Source organism: Leuciscus leuciscus (assembly GCF_965113295.1).
Source record: "Leuciscus leuciscus genome assembly, chromosome: 1".
In the NCBI taxonomy this organism is placed as follows: Eukaryota; Metazoa; Chordata; class Actinopteri; order Cypriniformes; family Leuciscidae; genus Leuciscus; species Leuciscus leuciscus.
Genome location: NC_138725.1, coordinates 796,677 through 815,959, shown reverse-complemented (window position 1 = coordinate 815,959; position 19,283 = coordinate 796,677). Strand labels below are relative to the sequence as shown.

The window sequence follows — 19,283 nt, the reverse complement described above, 5'->3', positions numbered from 1 at the left end:
AAGCCATGCTCGTGTGTGTAGCGTCTTTGTCTGGATTGTGATACTCTATATTTTTTTGAAAGTTTGTGCAATTTGTTTCTTTTTGTGTTATAAAACCTCTCATTAAGAAACCACAATTAGATCATAATAACCTAGCAAATTATAGACCCATTTCAAATCTTCCATTTATGTCTAAAATATTAGAAAAAGTGGTGTCCGCTCAACTGGGCTCTTTCTTGCAAGAAAATGATATCTATGAAAAGTTTCAGTCAGGATTCAGACCGCATCATAGCACTGAAACTGCGCTCGTTAAAATCACAAATGATTTACTTTTAGCTTCTGACCAAGGCTGTATCTCAATACTAGTTTTACTTGATCTAAGTGCTGCGTTCGATACTATAGATCACACAATACTCTTAGATCGACTACAAAATTATACTGGTGTTCAAGGACAAGCACTAAGCTGGTTCAGATCATACTTATCTGACCGCTACCATTTTGTCTATTTAAATGGAGAAAAATCGATCATAACTCCAGTAAACTATGGAGTGCCGCAGGGATCTGTATTGGGCCCTCTATTATTCTCAGTATATATGATGCCACTTGGAAATATTATAAGGAAACATGGAATTAGTTTCCATTGTTATGCTGATGACACTCAAATATATATTTCATCACGGCCAGATGAAAACGCTAAATTATCCAAATTGACAGAGTGTGTTAAAGATATAAAAGATTGGATGACGCGTAATTTTCTTTTATTAAATCCAGATAAAACAGAGGTAATACTTATCGGTTCAAAAAACCGCCCACAAAACCTCGCACAATACAACTTTAATATAGTAGGATGTCCTGTTACTTTATCCTCTACAGTAAAAGACCTGGGTGTTATACTCGATTGCAACCTGTCTTTCAAAAATCATATTTCATATGTTACAAAAACCGCCTTTTTCCACCTTAGAAGCATTGCTAAGCTACGTAATATGCTATCAGTTTCTGATGCAGAAAAGTTAGTTCATGCATTCATGACCTCGAGACTGGATTACTGTAATGCTTTATTAGCTGGTTGTCCTGCATCCTCAATAAACAAGCTACAGTTAGTCCAAAATGCCGCCGCTAGAGTTCTTACTAGATCAAGAAAATATGATCATATAACACCGATTTTATCATCACTGCATTGGTTACCTATAAAGTTCCGTATTAATTACAAGGTATTGCTACTGACTTATAAAGCCCTAAACGGCTTAGCTCCAGTCTATTTAACGGATCTTCTATCGCCCTATAATCCATCGCGCTCTTTAAGATCACTAAATTCAAGGCTTTTGGTCATACCTAGGATATCCAGAACCACCAAAGGAGGGAGAGCATTTTCACATTTAGCTCCAAAACTCTGGAATAGCCTTCCTGATAGTGTTCGTTGCTCAGACTCGCTCTCCCAGTTTAAAACTAGATTAAAGTCGCATCTCTTCAGCCAGGCATTCATATAATATTTTTAATCTTACAGTTCAAATTACAATCCGGCCTCTAGCTCATAAATGCCAGAGGAGAACTGGCCCCCGACTGAGCCTGGGTTCTCCCAAGGTTTTTTTTTTTCTCCATTGGGTCACCTGATGGAGTTTTAGGACACCATTAGGTCACTTGATGGAGTTTTTCGGTTCCTTGCCACTGTTGCCTTTGGCTTGCTCAGTTGGGGATATTCTGGGGATATCTAATTTGATTTTATCAATAAATTCCACTAGAAACAAACCTTGTTGTATTATTTTAATTTAATACTGTGAAGCTGCTTTGATACAATCTGTATTGTGAAAAGCGCTATACAAATATACTTGACTTGACTTGACTTGACATACGATCAAATTACCTCATCTTTTGTGGTCAAAACTGTCTGCGTTTAAGCAGTGTGTAGGCTTATATGACAGGTCTCGTACAGATTGCTGCCTCAGCAAATCGCGCTTTACTGCCGTTCTCGACAATGTGCGTTACCTTTGTAAAAGTAGGGATTTAGCACTTACTAGCATGAAGAACAAATATAGACACAGGCTGAGCATGGAGATCGATATAAGATTCAAACTCTCTTCGATACAAAGACATACCCTGTGTGAGTTCCTGTGTTTAATGTTGATCACATTATATGAAGATCCAAACGATTGCGAATGTGACATTGATTTTATACAACAGTTCAACAAACTAAATATTAATATTAAGTGATGTTCATTTTCAACACAGTTGTCAGTATTTTTACAATAAATGAATAGCTCCAATGAAAGCCACAGCAGAACTGCAGCACACAGCAATGATTGTGAACGAATCTTTAGAGTCAATGATTCAATGATTAATTCATAAATACAGCCACTTGCTTCGTTACTATGACTCGATGACTCGTCACCTACTGGCGGTTTTAATTTAATATTTAAAAGCATCACTTCGTTTTTACCATCATTGCATATTTATCTATTTAACATTTAACAGAAGGATATTAAAGCCTCTTGGGGTACAACCCTAAAAAGTTTGAGAACCACTGGGACTGGGTTAAGGAATAGAACAAAATAAACATCAAAGCACAATACACACACCAAGGGCAGAAAGTAGGCCTAATACTCCCATCGTTACCAGACTATTGAAAACGGCTGATTATGACAGCCCCACCTAAGATATTTTTCACCAGCCGCCACTGGATATACATTTCGGTAAGTTGTACTGTATCTTTCAACACACCTATTGTTCATTTGTGTTTATTTGCTATTAACTAGTAGTGAAGAGTAAGAGATGATCGGTTCAGGCGATGCAGAGATCTGTCACGTCACATTTACAAGCGCCAAAACGGTATTTATTGTTGAATTTCGTGATAAAATGGACAGAATCTGAGAGCTGAGAGTGTGTTTCATATCAGTAGTAGCCTTGTCTGTCGGTGTCAGTCCTCTTTGCTTCATGATTTTCCTCTGCGTGAGAAACTGGATGTGTGTCGTGAGAGCGAGTGAAAAGTGTCGATTGCCTGATTCTCAGCATTGGCAGCCCTGCATGAAGTCAAATTAATTTCCATAACACACCACTGAGGATTTGTTCTGCATGATATCAGCATTGACCAGCAGGTGTCGCTGTGTGCATTCCAAACCTGGAGAAATCAACCACTTTTACACACATCAGGCTGGAAAGCTTTAAAGCTTCATGAAGCTTCATCTCACCATCACTACCTTCAGGTTCACTCAGCTCAACAGTTATACGCTATATTAGCAATAATGATTATTTTGGGAGACATGGATGAGCTTTGATTGGTGGTTCCCATCATGCACTGCAACATTAGGCTTTATGTTTATTTCAGCAGTGATGGTTGGTTGGTCAGATGAGAGGAAGTTAATAACCACAGGAGGAGCTGATGGTGTTTAAAGGAGGAGCTGTAACTATATATAATGAAGAGGAAGACTGACAGAAACAGAAAATGGCTGATAAGTGTGATCTGTGTCTGCTGGGACTGATCATTCTCTCTTCACTTCTCACAGGTAAAGAAATCTGTATTTTCTCTAAAGACATTTAGTGGAATTAGTCTGGAAAGAGTTCATTTGAACATGCTCAGTTTATTCTTGCACACATTCACGTTGTGATCTCAGAGTTGTGTATTGATACACACAGATCATACTGTATTATTCCTGATACTGGACATAGTGTCACTCAAACATCTGATGATGAAGAATTATCTTCATATTAAGAGTGTGTCAGTGATTTGAACAGCTCTCTGATAAAGACTAATAGTTTATTCTGGAGAGTGTGTTGTTTGCTTTAAGTCAGGAAAAATACTATGATTTAAAACTTCTGCTTTTTATGCTGGTGTGTTTTATGTTTCATTTATTAATATATATCATAATGATCACTGAGATATACTGTGTTTCAGGAACCAGTGGAGTGGATGTGTTCATCAGTTCTGGTGAAAATGTCTCTCTGCCCTGTAATAAAGCTCTTTCTGACTGCAAATCAACTACATGGATCTACATTAAACATTATTCAGATTCAGACTTCAGTGATCCACCAGTTGAACTGATTACTGGAGGGATAAAGAATAAAGACACAGAGAGACATGAGAGACTGAGTCTGGAGTCTGACTGCTCTCTGAACATCAAGAACGTCACAGAAGAAGATTATGGAGGATACACCTGCAGACAATATGTGAATGGAGAACAACAAGGACCTGCTGCTGGTGTTTATCTGCATGTTCTTCATGGTAAGTTTATGATTATGTGGTCAATTTAAAAAGGGCAGATTCTCCCTTTAAACTCAGATGATGATTGAAGAGTCTGTGATTTGTGTCTTGTGTTCAGTTTCAGTGTCTTCATCATCATCATCATCATCATCTTCATCCTCACAGACTGAGATCAGTCCAGGCCGCTCTGTGACTCTCTCCTGTCAGTTGTATACTATATTCTCCTGTGATGATTGGGTCAGTTGGGGAGTTGAGCTGTTGTGGGTGAATCAGGCTGGTGTTGATCTGAAGACAGACTCCAGATATCAGATATTATCATCATCAGATCAAGATGACTGTATCATCACTCTGACTACAACACTCCTGAATGAAGATGACAACAGAGAGTGGAGATGTCAGCTTACTCACAGAGATCATCTCGAGACCTCAGTCAGATACACTGTCAAGTATTCAGGTGAGAAAACACTCTTTTCTGACAGATTTGTGAAAACTTCCACAGATTGGCTCTACTCTTTCTGATGGCTTCATACGTTTTGGAGTTGTAAAATATTAGTGGTCAAAGTCATAAACTGCATAACAATCCTTATAATTCCCAATATTGGCCTCCTACATGGGTCATACATGATATATTGCATAAATCAGACGAGTGTATTAAAGCCTAGTATGACCCATGTAGGAGGTCGGGTTTAGGAATTATAAGGCTTATGTCCTTCATTCAAGCTGAAGGTTTATTTGCAGAAGCTCAACTGTGTTTCACTCTCATATAAACCAGGAATAAATTATACAGTAACACAGTAATACAGTTATACAGTAATACAGTACAGTCTCTTCTCAACTACTGCCATTCTCCTCCTGACAGCTTGAGAGTGAAGTAAGAAGATAATAGATGACAGACTCGTGCACATATTCATCATTTCTGTGATGTGAAGCTCCAGTATTATGTGATGATGATGTTGTGTATATGTGGCATTATGTGTTGAACTGAACTAACAGACGTGATCCACAGATCCAGCTGATACAGCATCAGAAACTGAAGTCAGTGTGACTGCTGGATCATTATACAGAGGTACGACACGTTCATTTATACTGACAGCTTTATAACATTAAACTATCAGTCAGTCTGTAAATGCTTCATCAATAACTGTTGATAGTTGAATACCCTTGACTTCAGTCATGTACAGTTTCTCTTCTTCCTCTCATGTTTCCTGCAGTGATTGTGATTATTGTTGAGATGGCAGTGTTTGCTGCTCCTACTGTGATTCTTCTTCAGATCATCTGTGCAAGAAGAGCTGGTGAGTTTTGAGCCGCACACAATCTGATGATTCACACTCATCTGATCTGGAACAATCTGCAATCATGATAAAAACACATACGAGAGGTCAGTCAATGCTTTTATTTTGCAGGGAGGAAGGACTCGAAGCACCCAGAGGAAATAGAGATGCCGACAATATTAGAATAAAATACTGATGAGTTTAGAGCCAATCTGCAGCAATATTTACAATAGCAAAAACTTACAGAGGATTGTTCATTGTTTTATTTTCTTCTTCTCAGAAAACAGAGAAAAAACTCTGAGCACTTATAGTGACATAATCAAGTTTAGATTAAAATGTGTTTTTTAGATTTATTTTCATTTATATGGATGTTATGGATATATTTGCCTACAGTGTTGAAAGTCATTCTCTTGCGCTTCATATGTAAACTGCTTTAAATATAATATTAATACAGTAATGGACAGACTCAGACTGTATAATCTCTCTCTGTTCTGTGTGATGGAGCTGATTTGAGGATTCTTGGATCTTGTCTGTTCATTCCTGTTTTTAGCATCTTTTTTCATTTTGAATGATTGCTATAATTTTCTTAATAAAACCTCTGCAGTTGTGTTTAATAAGTCTCCTTTCCTGAGATGTTTGTTAGGAATATGTTAATTCCCCTTCATGAGCTGGTAATGTATCTGTAAGTCCACTGAAGCGAGTTGTAGTTGAGAAGCTGCTTCAATAACCGAGAGCTAGATATTGGGTCTTAAACACCTCACGACACCCTGAAGGACCCACTGAGAGGTCAGACTTGAAGCACTGTTCCTGAGATGCTCTTCTTGGTGGTTAACTGTAAGCAGCAGACAGATCCAGCAAGAGGAGAACTGAGGATTCGGAGGCTCCTCTTGCCAGTCTCAGAGCTTCAATAACCGAGAGCAGGGCCGTCTCAGTTTAGTGGCGCTTCTGAAGCCAGACTGGTTGTTGTCCAGGAGGATGTTCTGTGTGAGAAATGTAGATAGTTGGTCGAAAACGACTCGTTCAAGTGTTTTAGCAAAGTGGTCCAGAAGTTCAGGGAGGCGGAAGTTAAATCAGTGGTGCTTGAGAAATACATCCCAGATCTTCCAGAGCATTTGTGGTGTTGATAAAGGAGTCTGGATCTGATATATTTCTCAAGGCTGGAGAGAGTAAAGCAGAACGTTATAATCCATGTGTAGAAAATGTGTTCAGAGCAGATGTGTGTTGAGCCAGTGTGGTTAACAGTATACACACGTCTCAGACGTTTCACACATGTAAAGCAACACTTCACAGTGGGACAGTGTCACCAACAGCAACTCTAGCAGAATTTAAACACTGAGTTGGTCAGAACAGAGGAAGTTAATAACCACAGGAGGAGCTGATGATGTTAAAGTCTTTACAAATGGGACTTTGCAAATGCTCACATAATATAAGCATTTTAGAGCTTATAATATGAATAATGCTCAACGTTAAGTATGAAGTAAATGAATGATGATCAAAATCAACCGCTAACAAATCTGATAAACATAAGTCCGTGAGCCAGATTCACCAAGACACGTCGCAATGAAACAGGAACAACAAGACGAGACTCTCTAAACACACAGTCCTTTTGCACTGGAAGTTCATCACGCACTTGAAAATATGGACGTAGAACAACATCCACGTTCAGTTTTTTCTTGGTTTTGTCGTCTGTCTCTTTAAATGCTGGAGCTCTTTAAAGCAGGATGGATTCTGATTGGCTGTCAATGTTTTTATTGTTCATCAGCTGGAACAAATCATTCTGAAAGTGATTAACAGTGATATCATTCCTCTGTGCCGTTATCGTTATTGTCAGAGTTCTGTCACTTCTGTTTGGTTTTCATCTTGGGTTGGTGACAGAGCTCTGGCATTCCCAGTTTGTCCTGTGTTTGTGTATAGTCTGGTTTGTTGTGAGCACACGGCTTGTCATGTATTTCCTTGTGCCATGTGCTCTCCTGTCAATTGTCTAACCCCTCCCATCTTGTTACCTGATTGATTAATTTGCCCCACCTGCTTTCCTCGTTACCCTCTTTTGTTTTCTTCCCTATTTATACACATTTACAAACTTAAATATTGAAATTGTCGTATCATGTGCTTTCTCTCTTCCTTCATAAAATTGTTATGAGTTTTTTTTACTCCAGTGGGGCCAATTTTCATGATCTTGCCCAGGGCCCCACAACCCCACGGGCCGGCACTGGACACACAGAGTAACTATTACAATATGTCTGAATAATAAGATGTATGAATGTACATTTAAATAGTTGATTTATGTAACCCAGGTCATTAACTTGGGTCACTAATATTAATAATTAGTATTATTTTATTTATATCGCTATAAAACTAATAGTAAGAAAAGAACATGGAAGTATAATGTATTTATTTTATTATAAATAATCCCAAAAGACAGAAAAGGTTCCTGAACTGATTCCTGATTGGTGAGGTGAAAGGTTAGCCCCGCCCCCTGTTGGAGAGTTCCAGAAGATCGCGCACAAGCAGAAATGTAGAGAGATTGTGAACGACACGAGAGTGAGAGCAGATGCGATTGAGTGATTTGACTGAGAACAAACTGTTTAATAATCCAGCAATATATTATTAACAAGTTGAGAAGTAGATTTATGAGGTATTCATTCTTTAAAAAGCTGTTACTGTTTTTGGACTCTTAATGTGAAAAATACATTTGAAAAAGTGATGAGTGATATACATTTTTTTTTTTTAAATGCTTTACGTGTTTTCTAATATAATCTGTGAGTGCATATAGTTATGTTTAAATGTTTGAAAGATTATATTTGTTCTGTTGTGAAGTGTGTGCCATGCGCTGCTAGCTTTGCTAGCTCTGTACACAGACTCTAGTGTGTTAATCAAGCACATGGTGACTAGCATGTTTGTGTTGCCTATATCCAAATAATTGAAACAGACATTTTGGTCATTAGAAACTGTTTATTTGAATGAGTTACTGATGATTGTTTTGGCTTTGTTTTTGCAAGGCCGGGTTTTGTTCTTGTGTTTTATTTTTCTCATTTGTGAGTGTCTGAAAAATTGCTGCTGTGATCCTGAATCCTGTCCTGGCTGTGGACTCTTATCCCGGGTTTGGACTGGCGAGCCATCCCATCGTTTCGTACCTGCAAACAGAGGAAAAGGAGTTTTCTGATTGGGTAGGACAGAACTGCATACATTGTGTTTTTCAAGTTTTCCAGGATTGTCTTGAGACTGGAGCAACATCTGGGCTGAGCTGTATGTGGGGCAGTCCTGGTACACATCCTAAACCAGTAAACACATCTTGGTATTCACTCAGAATGTCAGTCTGGTCTTTGTTCTCTGCTTTGTACACTCTTTTAATCAGTCTGAGTTTTGAGCTGCTTCTCTTCCTAGGATTGCTGGTGAATCCTCTTCTACAATGTGGAATTCTAGGTCAAACTCATTGTCTTTGTAACCACATTTAAGCCTTACTTTACCCTTTGTCTCCATCGTGTGGCCAGAATATGTAACTAACGTGCAGTTTGACTTCTTCAGAGGTGTTTTCTTGTTAGAGGTTTTCTCCAAGTCTTTAAAGGACAACATGTTCCTCTCTGCTCCTGTGTCTAGCTTAAAGGTAAGTGTGCAGTTGTTTATTCTGAATTCTTGAGTCCATTTCTTGTTTTCACTTTCCATGGTAGAGACTGTATTCATTTGTGTCAGCCATTTGCTAGCTGTTTTCTCACTTCCTTCAATTTCGATGGTACGTATAAACAATTCAGCATCTTCTTGTTGTTCAATCTCATGGACTTTATTCTACAATCTTCTAGGTTTGCCTTTTTGTTGTGGTGTTTTGCACATGCGGCTGAAATGGTTCTTCCGCGAGCGCTCATTACACATTTTGCCATAAGCCGGACACTTCCTTGGCTCATGTACGTAACCACACCTCGTGCACTCTTCCTTCTCTTTCCCTGTGTGCTTGACATTCGCCTGTCTGACAGTGGACTTTGTTTTGGTGATTTTGTTCACAGCCTCTTCTGCTTCTTCATGCAACACTTTCATAATATGGCTTTGTGTTATTTCATTGGCACGACAGATATCCACTGCCTTTGCTAGGTTCATAACCGTTTCCCTGAGAAGCCTAGCTCTCACGGTGTCATTGTTAACACCACAGACAATGCGATCTTTACTCAAGTCATCAGTTAATCGTCCACATTCACAGTCTTTAGCCTTATTTTTCAAGTGAGTCACGTATGCATCAGTGGTTTGGTTCGGTCCCTGTGCTGTGGTGAACATATGGAGTTAGGAGGCTTCAACTGCTCCATGGTTTTCCTCTGACACCATGTGATGTTTGTGGACTGTGTATTTTAATAATTCACTGAGACACCAGATTAATGCCACTAACTGTTTTACTCAACTTTTTTATTCACTATTACTTCATTTACAAATTACAGATTACTTAATGTTTTAAAATGGGATATAAAACTTGAGATAAAAAAAAAAAAAAAAATTACAATTAAAGGTTCAGAATGAAGGATGAAAATAGACTAAAGATCTAAAGTTAAAAGTGAAGAAAATTGACATTGATAATTAGGCATTTCATAAAAACACAAAACAAACAACAAAATAACAGCTAACTAGAGTGATTTACAATGTTAGATTTGAAGCAATGATTACAGGAAACTATAACATCCTGCTTTGTGGCATCAACATATTTTTACATATTATTAGACAAAATTAAGCTTTTATTAAGCAAATTAAGCAAAATGCTTTTATAGTGACCTAGTAACTGAGACGAGTGCTACCCGCCGTGAGCTACACTTATCATTTACTTACACTTTACATCTGATGAACCACTGACAACTCCTAAACAACTGGTGTGGAAATAATGCAATACTTCATTTAGAAATGATACATTTATCATTAATAAAGTATGAAAATACTATTATTAAACACTATAGATATGCTTATTAAATCAAGAACAAAGCATTTATAGCTGTATTTATGAACTGCTTATTAATGTCTATTAATGCTTTATAAATGATGAATTAACTGTTTACTAATGCTCAGCTAATGATTAATATCCTGCAGTTATTATAAAGTGTTACCTGTGTTTCTTAGTGATTCAAAACCTATACATCATTAACAGACAAAAGAAAATTGCGTATCAATTTCTAATGTGGTTTTGTTTTCCTTTATTCTCTCTTTGTAGTGTGTAACGGGTGGCTTTATTTAGCTATCCGGGATGATAAAGTATATTTCTTTGGCAGGAATATACCTGTCTGGAGCCCGAATATTACTGATCGATTGTTTTGTATAGATATATATGTTTCTGGAGGCTTTGTGACTGAGAATCAACATAAGACTGAGGACGGCTGTATGTCGAAGCATCACTGTAGTCTAGCGGTTAGGACTCCGCCTTATCACATGGGCGGCCGGCCTTGAATTTGTCTCAGAACGTTTTTTTTTTGTTTGTTTAAATTGTATTGTTGGACGGCCATTACACTGTCCAGTCCATATTACTCACTTTCACCCTCTTTTATCCAGTCTAAAGAACTCCATCATTCCCCTCTGTTCAACAAAAGCACTGCCAAAAATTATGAAACAACAAAACTTCCAAGAACTCAATTATTTATTTATTTATACATGTGTATATGCGTGTATATGTTGATGTATCACAACCCATCTAACAAATATTGAGGATTTTGTTCTGCATGATATCAGCATTGACCAGCAGGGGTCGCTGTGTGCATTCCAAACCTGGAGAAATCAACCACTTTTACACACATCAGGCTGGAAAGCTTTAAAGCTTCATGAAGCTTCATCTCACCATCACTACCTTCAGGTTCACTCAGCTCAACAGTTATACGCTACACTGTAAAAAAAAAACCCGTAAAAAAACGGTATTATTCCGGCAGCTGGGGCGCCAAAAAATTACCGTAAAATAACAGCAAAAAACAATCACGTTAAAATACAGTAATTTTCCATAATTAAATAACAGATTGTATCTTTAATATTACATTAAATCATGTAATTATTGGGATTTTTAATGTTTAAAAAAGGCATATACACCTTTAAAAACAATTAAATTACCTATAAATACAGTTAAACACTGCTATAATACAGAAAAGTGCCACTATTATTTGAGTTTTATAATATATTATTATGTAAAAATGTTGTTTATTTAATAAATATTTAATGTAATAAAGTGATATATCACCCACAAAAAAATTTGATTTATCTTTAAAAAAAAGTCAAAATACTTTTGTAAAACAGATAATAAGCTTTTTTTTTACAACAATCTACCCTTAATTTTAGATCATATCAAGGTTTTTTTTACAAGTTTTTACATGGAACTTTACATATAAATCCCATGTATTTAATTGATTTTTAATGTGGAAAAAAAGCATACTCTGCCATAAATACAATGAATTTAGGTACAATTACAGCAATCTACCATTCATTTTAGAATTCTTTATATGTAATTTTACATAAAGATAATGTATATTTAATTAATCTTCAATGTTAAATAAGCATACTTTGCCACAAAAACAATGGATTCGCCTTTAAAAAGAAAAGCAAATACTGTTATTAAACAAGTATGTGTGAGTACAATTAGAGCAATCTACTATTAATTTTAGAGCATATTAAGTATAATTACTTTTTGTAGGAAATTTTACATAGAAATAATGTATATTTAATTTATACAACAATGGCTACAATGGATTTACCTTTGTTTTAAATGTCCAAAGAAATAATTTTGTCAAATATCATAACACTATGATAATAATAACTAAACGTATATTTATACACATTCAACCTGCAAATGTAATGGACAAATTAAAAAATATCAAGCTATAACAGTACTTAAATGACAAATGATTTAGCTTAACAATAAGAACCAGAACACACTAACTACTGTTCAACATTATTTTATTCTGTTGACCAACAGATCAGAATAGAAAACAGTTGCTGCTCTAGCAACATACTTGCTTACATAGCTTAACGGCATAGCTACATACTGCTAGCAGTCCAACAATTGGCTGCTTGTAGGCGAAAGTTCAAGAACAGTTTACAATAGGTTCAGCCAATATTCACAGTGAAATAAAAACACTTGAAACAAAAAAAACAAGCAATACAATTTAAAAGTCTGTCTGGTACTTCAGATAAGATAAAAGTCAATCTAGGTGCAGTGTAATGCTTGCTTCCACTGTTATTGCAGTAACTTAACTAAAGGTACTGAGTTTATCCACTATAAACTAATAACTATAATAACTTTGTCCAGTACTGTGAACCAATTCTATACTTAAAATATGGTTACAATGTGTACCCAGTATTCATCTGGGTCGCAGTGGTACTATCTGACAACAATTAAAGAACACTCAAGAATACAGTAGTGAGAACAACATGAACTGTGCATGAGAAAGAACTAGGGACATTCGATTGCAATAGTCTCCCTTCTGAAAAGTGTTTTTTTTTTTTTTTACTCCCTCCATTCATGGTCCGATATTTTTGTTATCAGGGAAAGAACCTTCGGACTGACCGCCAGCTGCCTTTTGGTAGAATTCTTCTCCACTTTCGATCCCTTGTCTGGGTTGATCTTAAAAAGGCATCTGTCAAGTGAAAGACATCAAACAATTTTAGTAATAAAATGTGGACTCCTGCAAAATATACCTTATATCTTGACATGAGGACGAATCAGGAATAAATTGGAAAACATACTGTATGTATGCAGTGTTTCCCACAGAATTAGATTCTATTTGCGGTGGTGTGGTGTTTGGGGACCGGGGTGGGGATTAAGTTAAATATATCATATATTTTTAGTGACAAGTACACATTTCCATTGCCAACACTTAGTGTCAGATACCTTAAAGGGATAGTTCACCCAAAAATGAAAATTCTATCATCGTTTACTCACCCTCAAGTTGTTCCAAACCTGTATGAGTTTCTTTGTTCTGTTGAACACAAAGGAAGATATTTGGAAGAATGACAGAATCAAACAGATCTCGGTCCCCATTGACTACCATAGTAGGAAAAAATATATACTATGGTAGTCAATGGGGACCGAGATCTGTTTGGTTACAAACACTCTTCAAAATATCTTCCTTTGTGTTCAGCAGAACAAAGAAACTCATACAGGTTTGGAACAACTTGAGGGTGAGTAAACGATGATAGAATTTTCATTTTTGGGTGAACTATCCCTTTAAAGACATTGCTATGCCATTGCTACACTTTCTATGCTATGACTGCTCCACAGACTTCTTGTTGCAAATTTTTCTCACACACAAACCTGGAGATGGACACACACGCACAAAAACACACACACACACACACACACACACACACACACACACACACACACACACACACACACACACACACACACACACACACACACACACACACACACACACACACACACAAACTCACAAACTTACTGACACACTCAAACACAGGCTCACTCGCTCAAACATTCAAAAAGACTCTCACACACACTCACACACACAGACTCAGTCAGACACACACACACACACACACACACACACACACACACACACACACACACACACACACACACACACACACACACACACACACACACACACACACACACACACACACACACACACACACACACACACACACACCTGGAGATTGAGGTGGACAAAAACCAACACACACCAACCTGAACCTGGATATAATAATATTAGAATGTCTAGTCTGGTGGTGGCTGTGATATAAACCTACCAACGTCCGTTGCCATGATTTTTGGAATGACTGATCGCGAGAGGAAAAAAATGATGTTTTAGTCGCATAACATCGGTTAATGGAAACGCCGTCATTTCGCAATAGTAGTTTATCGATATTTAGAAGAAAAAAAAACACAAAAGTTTTGTGCGAATCTGTAATGGAAACGCGACAGCGCTTAATATAGACTAACCCAAGTGTGAGATATGTATCGTCTACGGTAATATCTTAATTATTGTTTTAACAATGAGCAGACATTATCGAGTATGTTACTTCACTCACTTTTTCAAAAACTATATTTAAAAAAAAATCCTCCATGCAGCACGCATGTAGCTGCTGAAAATTCCTCACTGAAGTAAGAAATTTGTGCAAAAACAGCAGCAGGAGATAAAACACAGACAGTATCAGCATATAGATGGGAACAAAAGTGCAGTGTAGTTTTTATGTCCTGGCATTATACACAAGCAGTTTAGAACACAGCCAATTGTGTTCTAAACTGCTCGACTTTGAATAAAAATAAACTGACGGCTGTGCCCTGAACGTCGTTCAGTGACAAATGCTGTAACGTAACGATATATCAAAAATATATTGATATTGAATTAGTGTCCAACTGAAAAAAAATGTTAAGGCATAATTCCACTGCTGTATGTACTTTCACATATCAATCCAAGACGTGAGGCAGACTGTAAAGTATAGCACAATATGCGCTGTGCTGGCACACTGTGTGTGGCTTTTCACACAGGCACTGTTCCGCCTCTGTTACTATCAACCATTTCCTGCTCAGATCTGACCCGCCCTTTCCATATATTTCACACAGCACAGCGTGGAGGCATATTGGCACAATACTGGGCACTGTAACTTAAAGAAATATAATATAAAGTGGCTTAATGTGGACTTGCTGCTCACTGTGCTGCTGAGGCACACAAGGCCCACACACACAGCTGTTGCATCATATACATCTCAACTGAAACTAGAGGGGAGGAGGCACAAGCTATACTATCGGACTATCGCCTCTTGAGATAAAAAGTAGAATAACCACACAGAATGTGTCGGGGTTAAGCTTGTTAGCATGCTGTTAATGATGTCATGTCTTTGTCATGACACATAGTACCTTTTAAGAAGTCTATTAAAAGGATACTCCACCGTCTTTTCATATTAAACTATGTTATTCCCTTAACTAAGACGAGTTGATACATACCTCTCTCGTCTCAGTGCGTGAAACTTTGTTCACTCAGTTCATTCAATATGGGCCAAGCAGAGAAGCTACCAAACACCTCCACGTTTTCCCTATTTAAATACAGTTACTCGCGTAGTGCAACTCGACCTAGGACGGTGACACAAAACAAAACGTTGCGCTTTTCTAAGTGTGTAAAATGGATAACTATGTTGTATGGCGGAATACCACAGCAAGTATTTATGAGCACTTCGACCTGGCGCAGTAATATCTTCACTAGAGGGAGCGGGGGCCGGTGAGAGGATTTTTCTCTAGTGAAGATATTACTGCGAAGATATACCAAAAACTTTTTTTTTTTAAATGGACTTTTTTCTCACCTCTGCAAGAACTCCAATGTTGCTCCTTGGCCTTCTGGGTAAGATATGTTCAGGCAGTAGTACGTGGCAAACATCAATACAAGAGCATCAGTGAAAGCATTGATGTGACCATTCACAATGGTCTGGTCCACAGAAAGCATGAAGTACTCTGCTGCCAATGGAGAATTTCCTGTTGTAAACACACAAAAGACAGGCAGGGGATCTGTATTATTGTGACAAACTGTGCTCAAAGACCATAAAGTCCAGTAATTATTCAATACGTTTGTAAAGTTAAATTATATTTAACTAAAACACACGAAACATGAAAAAAACATCCATCACACAATTGGTAGGGGTGGAAATCACCAGACAAACAATACGATATTATCATTACGTATAAATCTGGGGTAGGTAATGTTGCAGAAGTCAACTAAGATCTCTTCAGTTGATTAGGCATGTTTTATGCTTTTTTCATGCTGAATGACTTATTTCCAAGAAACGTGCGTGCACATCTCTGGTAAACACGAATTAAAGTGGTGCTTTTGCATGACTCTTTGCGGAGAAACTCGATTAAATCAACTAATCGATTAGTCGATACAACTGAATGATTATTTGTTGACCTTGAATTTCTTCAATCGAGGACAGCTCTACTTCACAGGTAGGCAGTATCTAGTCAGATAGAAATTAGCTGCATATGAATCAAATAACTGCATTTCAACAAATCTGACAAGCTGCTGGCTTACTGATCAACCTTATCTACATGACTGTAGCTTGAGCAAATGCCCATAAATTAATTTTGCTACCAGTGTATAATCCATGCCATCATATGTAAAGGAAGAAGGCAAAAAAGAATAACTACACCTTTAATAACCAATAGTAAATTATAATAATAATATAATAACATAACTATGTCAGAAAAAGAAAATATTCAAACTTACCACACACAACAATGCATGGCGTACTTGGAAGTTCCGCACAGTTCACTTCAGAGGGCAGGATTGTTTGATCCAGTTTATGGAACATCTGGTCTTCTTCCTCATTGAAATATCTAACAAGTAGTTGAAGAAACCCAGCAGCACTGACATCTGCAAAATTCTTGCTTGATGCTTCCATTTCTCTTAAGATGGTCTCCATCTTCCCTGTCTTGTCACTGGTCTTGAGGTATGAAATAACCCTGGCATATTTGTTTTCCATGGCTTTGTTATCAATGTCCATGCCTGTAAGCTCTTTGAAATGAGTCTTCATGCCAGTTATTTCAAATAAATATGGCCAATCGTTTATCAAATCAGAGGTCTCAATTCCATTGATAATGTCTTTTCTCTGAGTGAAGAAGGTGGTCCTCATCATTTTCTCAATACATTTCGTGTCACGGCATCTTTCTTTGTACATTTTCTTTAACTGTTCTTGTGCTTGCTTCTGGGATTCCAGTGTTTCATCAGTTGGTAGACGCATTGGTTGCCAATTAATGCATCCATAGGTGTCTAGTCTTCTCTTCCTGGGTGGGGTATCCTCTCCTTCACTGGTGCTAATAAGTTGTCTTTTTAAGGAAAGTTGAGTGCTTCCTCTCTTCAAGTTATCCACCCTGCTGAGCATCTGTTTTGTGAGTGAGTCATATCCACTGCCCACAATTTCACCTTCAATGACATCAGTGAATGCCACAGGATACACCTTTGCCATCTTTCTTGCGATCTCACTGAGGTGTTTCTTCGCGGGTGTTGGGCATATTGTTAAGATTTCACTGATAATCAGCCGTATCATTTCAAGTCTTTCACTCTTTGTTGGTCGCTTCCCTTCTTCTAATTTTCTGATGAGCTCAGATGGCAACTTCTTCCATGGAATTTCAAAATTGAAATGCCAGCTGTTGTCAGACGGTCGACGAGGTGTGCAACCTATACTTGAACTAGATGTTGACCTTGGTGAATTTGAACTTGCTGAGCTGTAGCCACCTGAAAGGTTACAGATGAAAATATGATGATACAACATGCACTGCAAAGCCAAACAATTTCATACCAATTTTTGGGGGCTTAGTTTGTTTTTTAAACAATCACAGTAAATTACACAAAATTATGTTCTGTTTAGTTATGTAGTGGAGCAACACAGACATGGTGCCCTTTTATTTTTAGAATAGTTAATGGCCATATGTAGAGAAGATACATACTTGCCAAATAGTGAAACTTCAGACAAGACTAATGATAAGTGCAAAGACCAAAAAAAGTCACATTCTGTGCAATAGGCATGGACTCACCAGAAGGGAACATCTCATCAGGCTGTGTATGAGGACTGTCACAGGACTGTTGGTTGCTGGGAAGACTGTCCAACGCATCTCTTTGGCCTTAAAGGACACACAATAGTGGAGTTATGTCTTGTTTATTTTTTTTGCCACAGTAACAACATAAACCTTTATTTGGAGATAATAAGAACACCAGAAAAAGCATATATCATATATATATTAGCATATATCTAATGTTCTTAATATTAAAAGTTGCATTAAGTACAAACACATACTTGTGGTTTTAAAATGGGAAATAAGTTTCCTTGCTTCCACTGGCTTCAGGACATGAAGAAGGTCACTTTCTTGAATGTAGTTCAAGTCTTCAAGGTCGTGAACTCCTAATTCTTGAAGAGCCTCGAGCAAAGGGTCAAGTTCCCTTAGTTTTGGGAGTGTTGAGGTAAGGAAAGAGGAAAGAGCACTCTGTGTATCCATAACTATACAGGAGAGAAAAGACACATTGATAGTTTTCTTTACTCTGTATCAACAACGCTGTGTTTCAGTGAAATGACTCTTGTCCCAAAAAGCTTGTACTCAGGTAATGGATAATAATCCAGTTTGAGCTCTCCTTTCATACACTTCATGGTCTGCCTTGCCTCTTTCACTTCATAAAGTCCAAACTCCGCTAAATATGACACATTATGAGGTGTAACAATAAAGTACACATGCTTCTCCTCCTTCACCAGTATAAGCTGAATTTGTCCGAATTCGGTTGACTCACCGTGGCTCAGACAAAGAAAGAACCCCTTTCTGTATTGAGTGCCTTTCCACTGTACCTCTGTACTTGCCACAACATTGGTTTCCTTGACCAAAGTTTCTCCTACAGCAGTGCGCACTGCATTGCTGTACAGTTCAGCGTGGAAAGGAGTGGAGTTCTTCACCACCAATGAAGGTGCAAAAAAAGAGCCTGCATGTAAGTAGGCTTGTAGTAGCTGGTGGTTTCTGGCAAGTGTTTGACATACATTTTTGAAATGTTGTGTTCTTCGCACACATCTTTTGAAGTATGAATGCTTGCTTTCGAACCTCATTGTCCACAACCGCATGAGAGGGCCAAATTTCAGTATCAGTGCAGGGTAGTGAGTGAGGTAATGGTGCTTTGGTTTCAATTTGTGCGCAGGAAACATTTCTTTCCTTGCCTCTAGATAGTCACGTATCTGAACATTGAGCAGAGCAATCTGTGGTGCTGATATTTTAGGGGCACAAATTAATTCCACTACCTCTTTCAGTTGGACAGTCAGCTGCCATACTGGATTCTCTGTATCTGTGATCCTATCCCCGATTATAAGAGGGAGAAGTCTCAGCAAAGACCAGTTTTCTGCTGCCTGGC

General features: G+C 37.7%; 2 protein-coding genes across 4 annotated transcripts in view; one reads left to right on the top strand and one right to left on the bottom strand.

Moving 5' to 3' along the window:
* The first annotated feature begins 2,781 nt into the window (after positions 1–2,781).
* LOC309480234 (uncharacterized protein) overlaps positions 2,782–19,283 on the top strand; it is a 157,470-nt gene continuing 140,968 nt past the window's right edge. Inside the window, exons 1-5 of one of the 3 annotated variants that reach the window (XM_082144647.1) lie at positions 3,561–4,192; positions 4,290–4,625; positions 5,178–5,237; positions 5,383–5,463; positions 5,575–6,059. In XM_082144647.1, the coding sequence (XP_082000773.1) occupies positions 3,796–4,192; positions 4,290–4,625; positions 5,178–5,237; positions 5,383–5,463; positions 5,575–5,630 (930 nt within the window). In that variant the 5' untranslated portion in view covers positions 3,561–3,795 and the 3' untranslated portion in view covers positions 5,631–6,059. Of the gene's footprint in view, positions 3,177–3,301; positions 3,477–3,554; positions 4,193–4,289; positions 4,626–5,177; positions 5,238–5,382; positions 5,464–5,574; positions 6,060–19,283 lie in introns of those variants that run through there. The other 2 variants (XM_082144644.1, XM_082144646.1) reach the window with 2 other exon arrangements.
* LOC309480222 (uncharacterized protein) lies at positions 12,224–17,438 on the bottom strand. Its single transcript, XM_082144634.1, has 3 exons — positions 16,626–17,438; positions 15,709–15,877; positions 12,224–13,022 (listed from the first exon to the last, which is right to left on the bottom strand). Exons 1-3 carry the CDS (start codon positions 17,362–17,364, stop codon positions 12,893–12,895), a joined length of 1,038 nt encoding a protein of 345 aa, XP_082000760.1. The 5' UTR covers positions 17,365–17,438; the 3' UTR covers positions 12,224–12,892.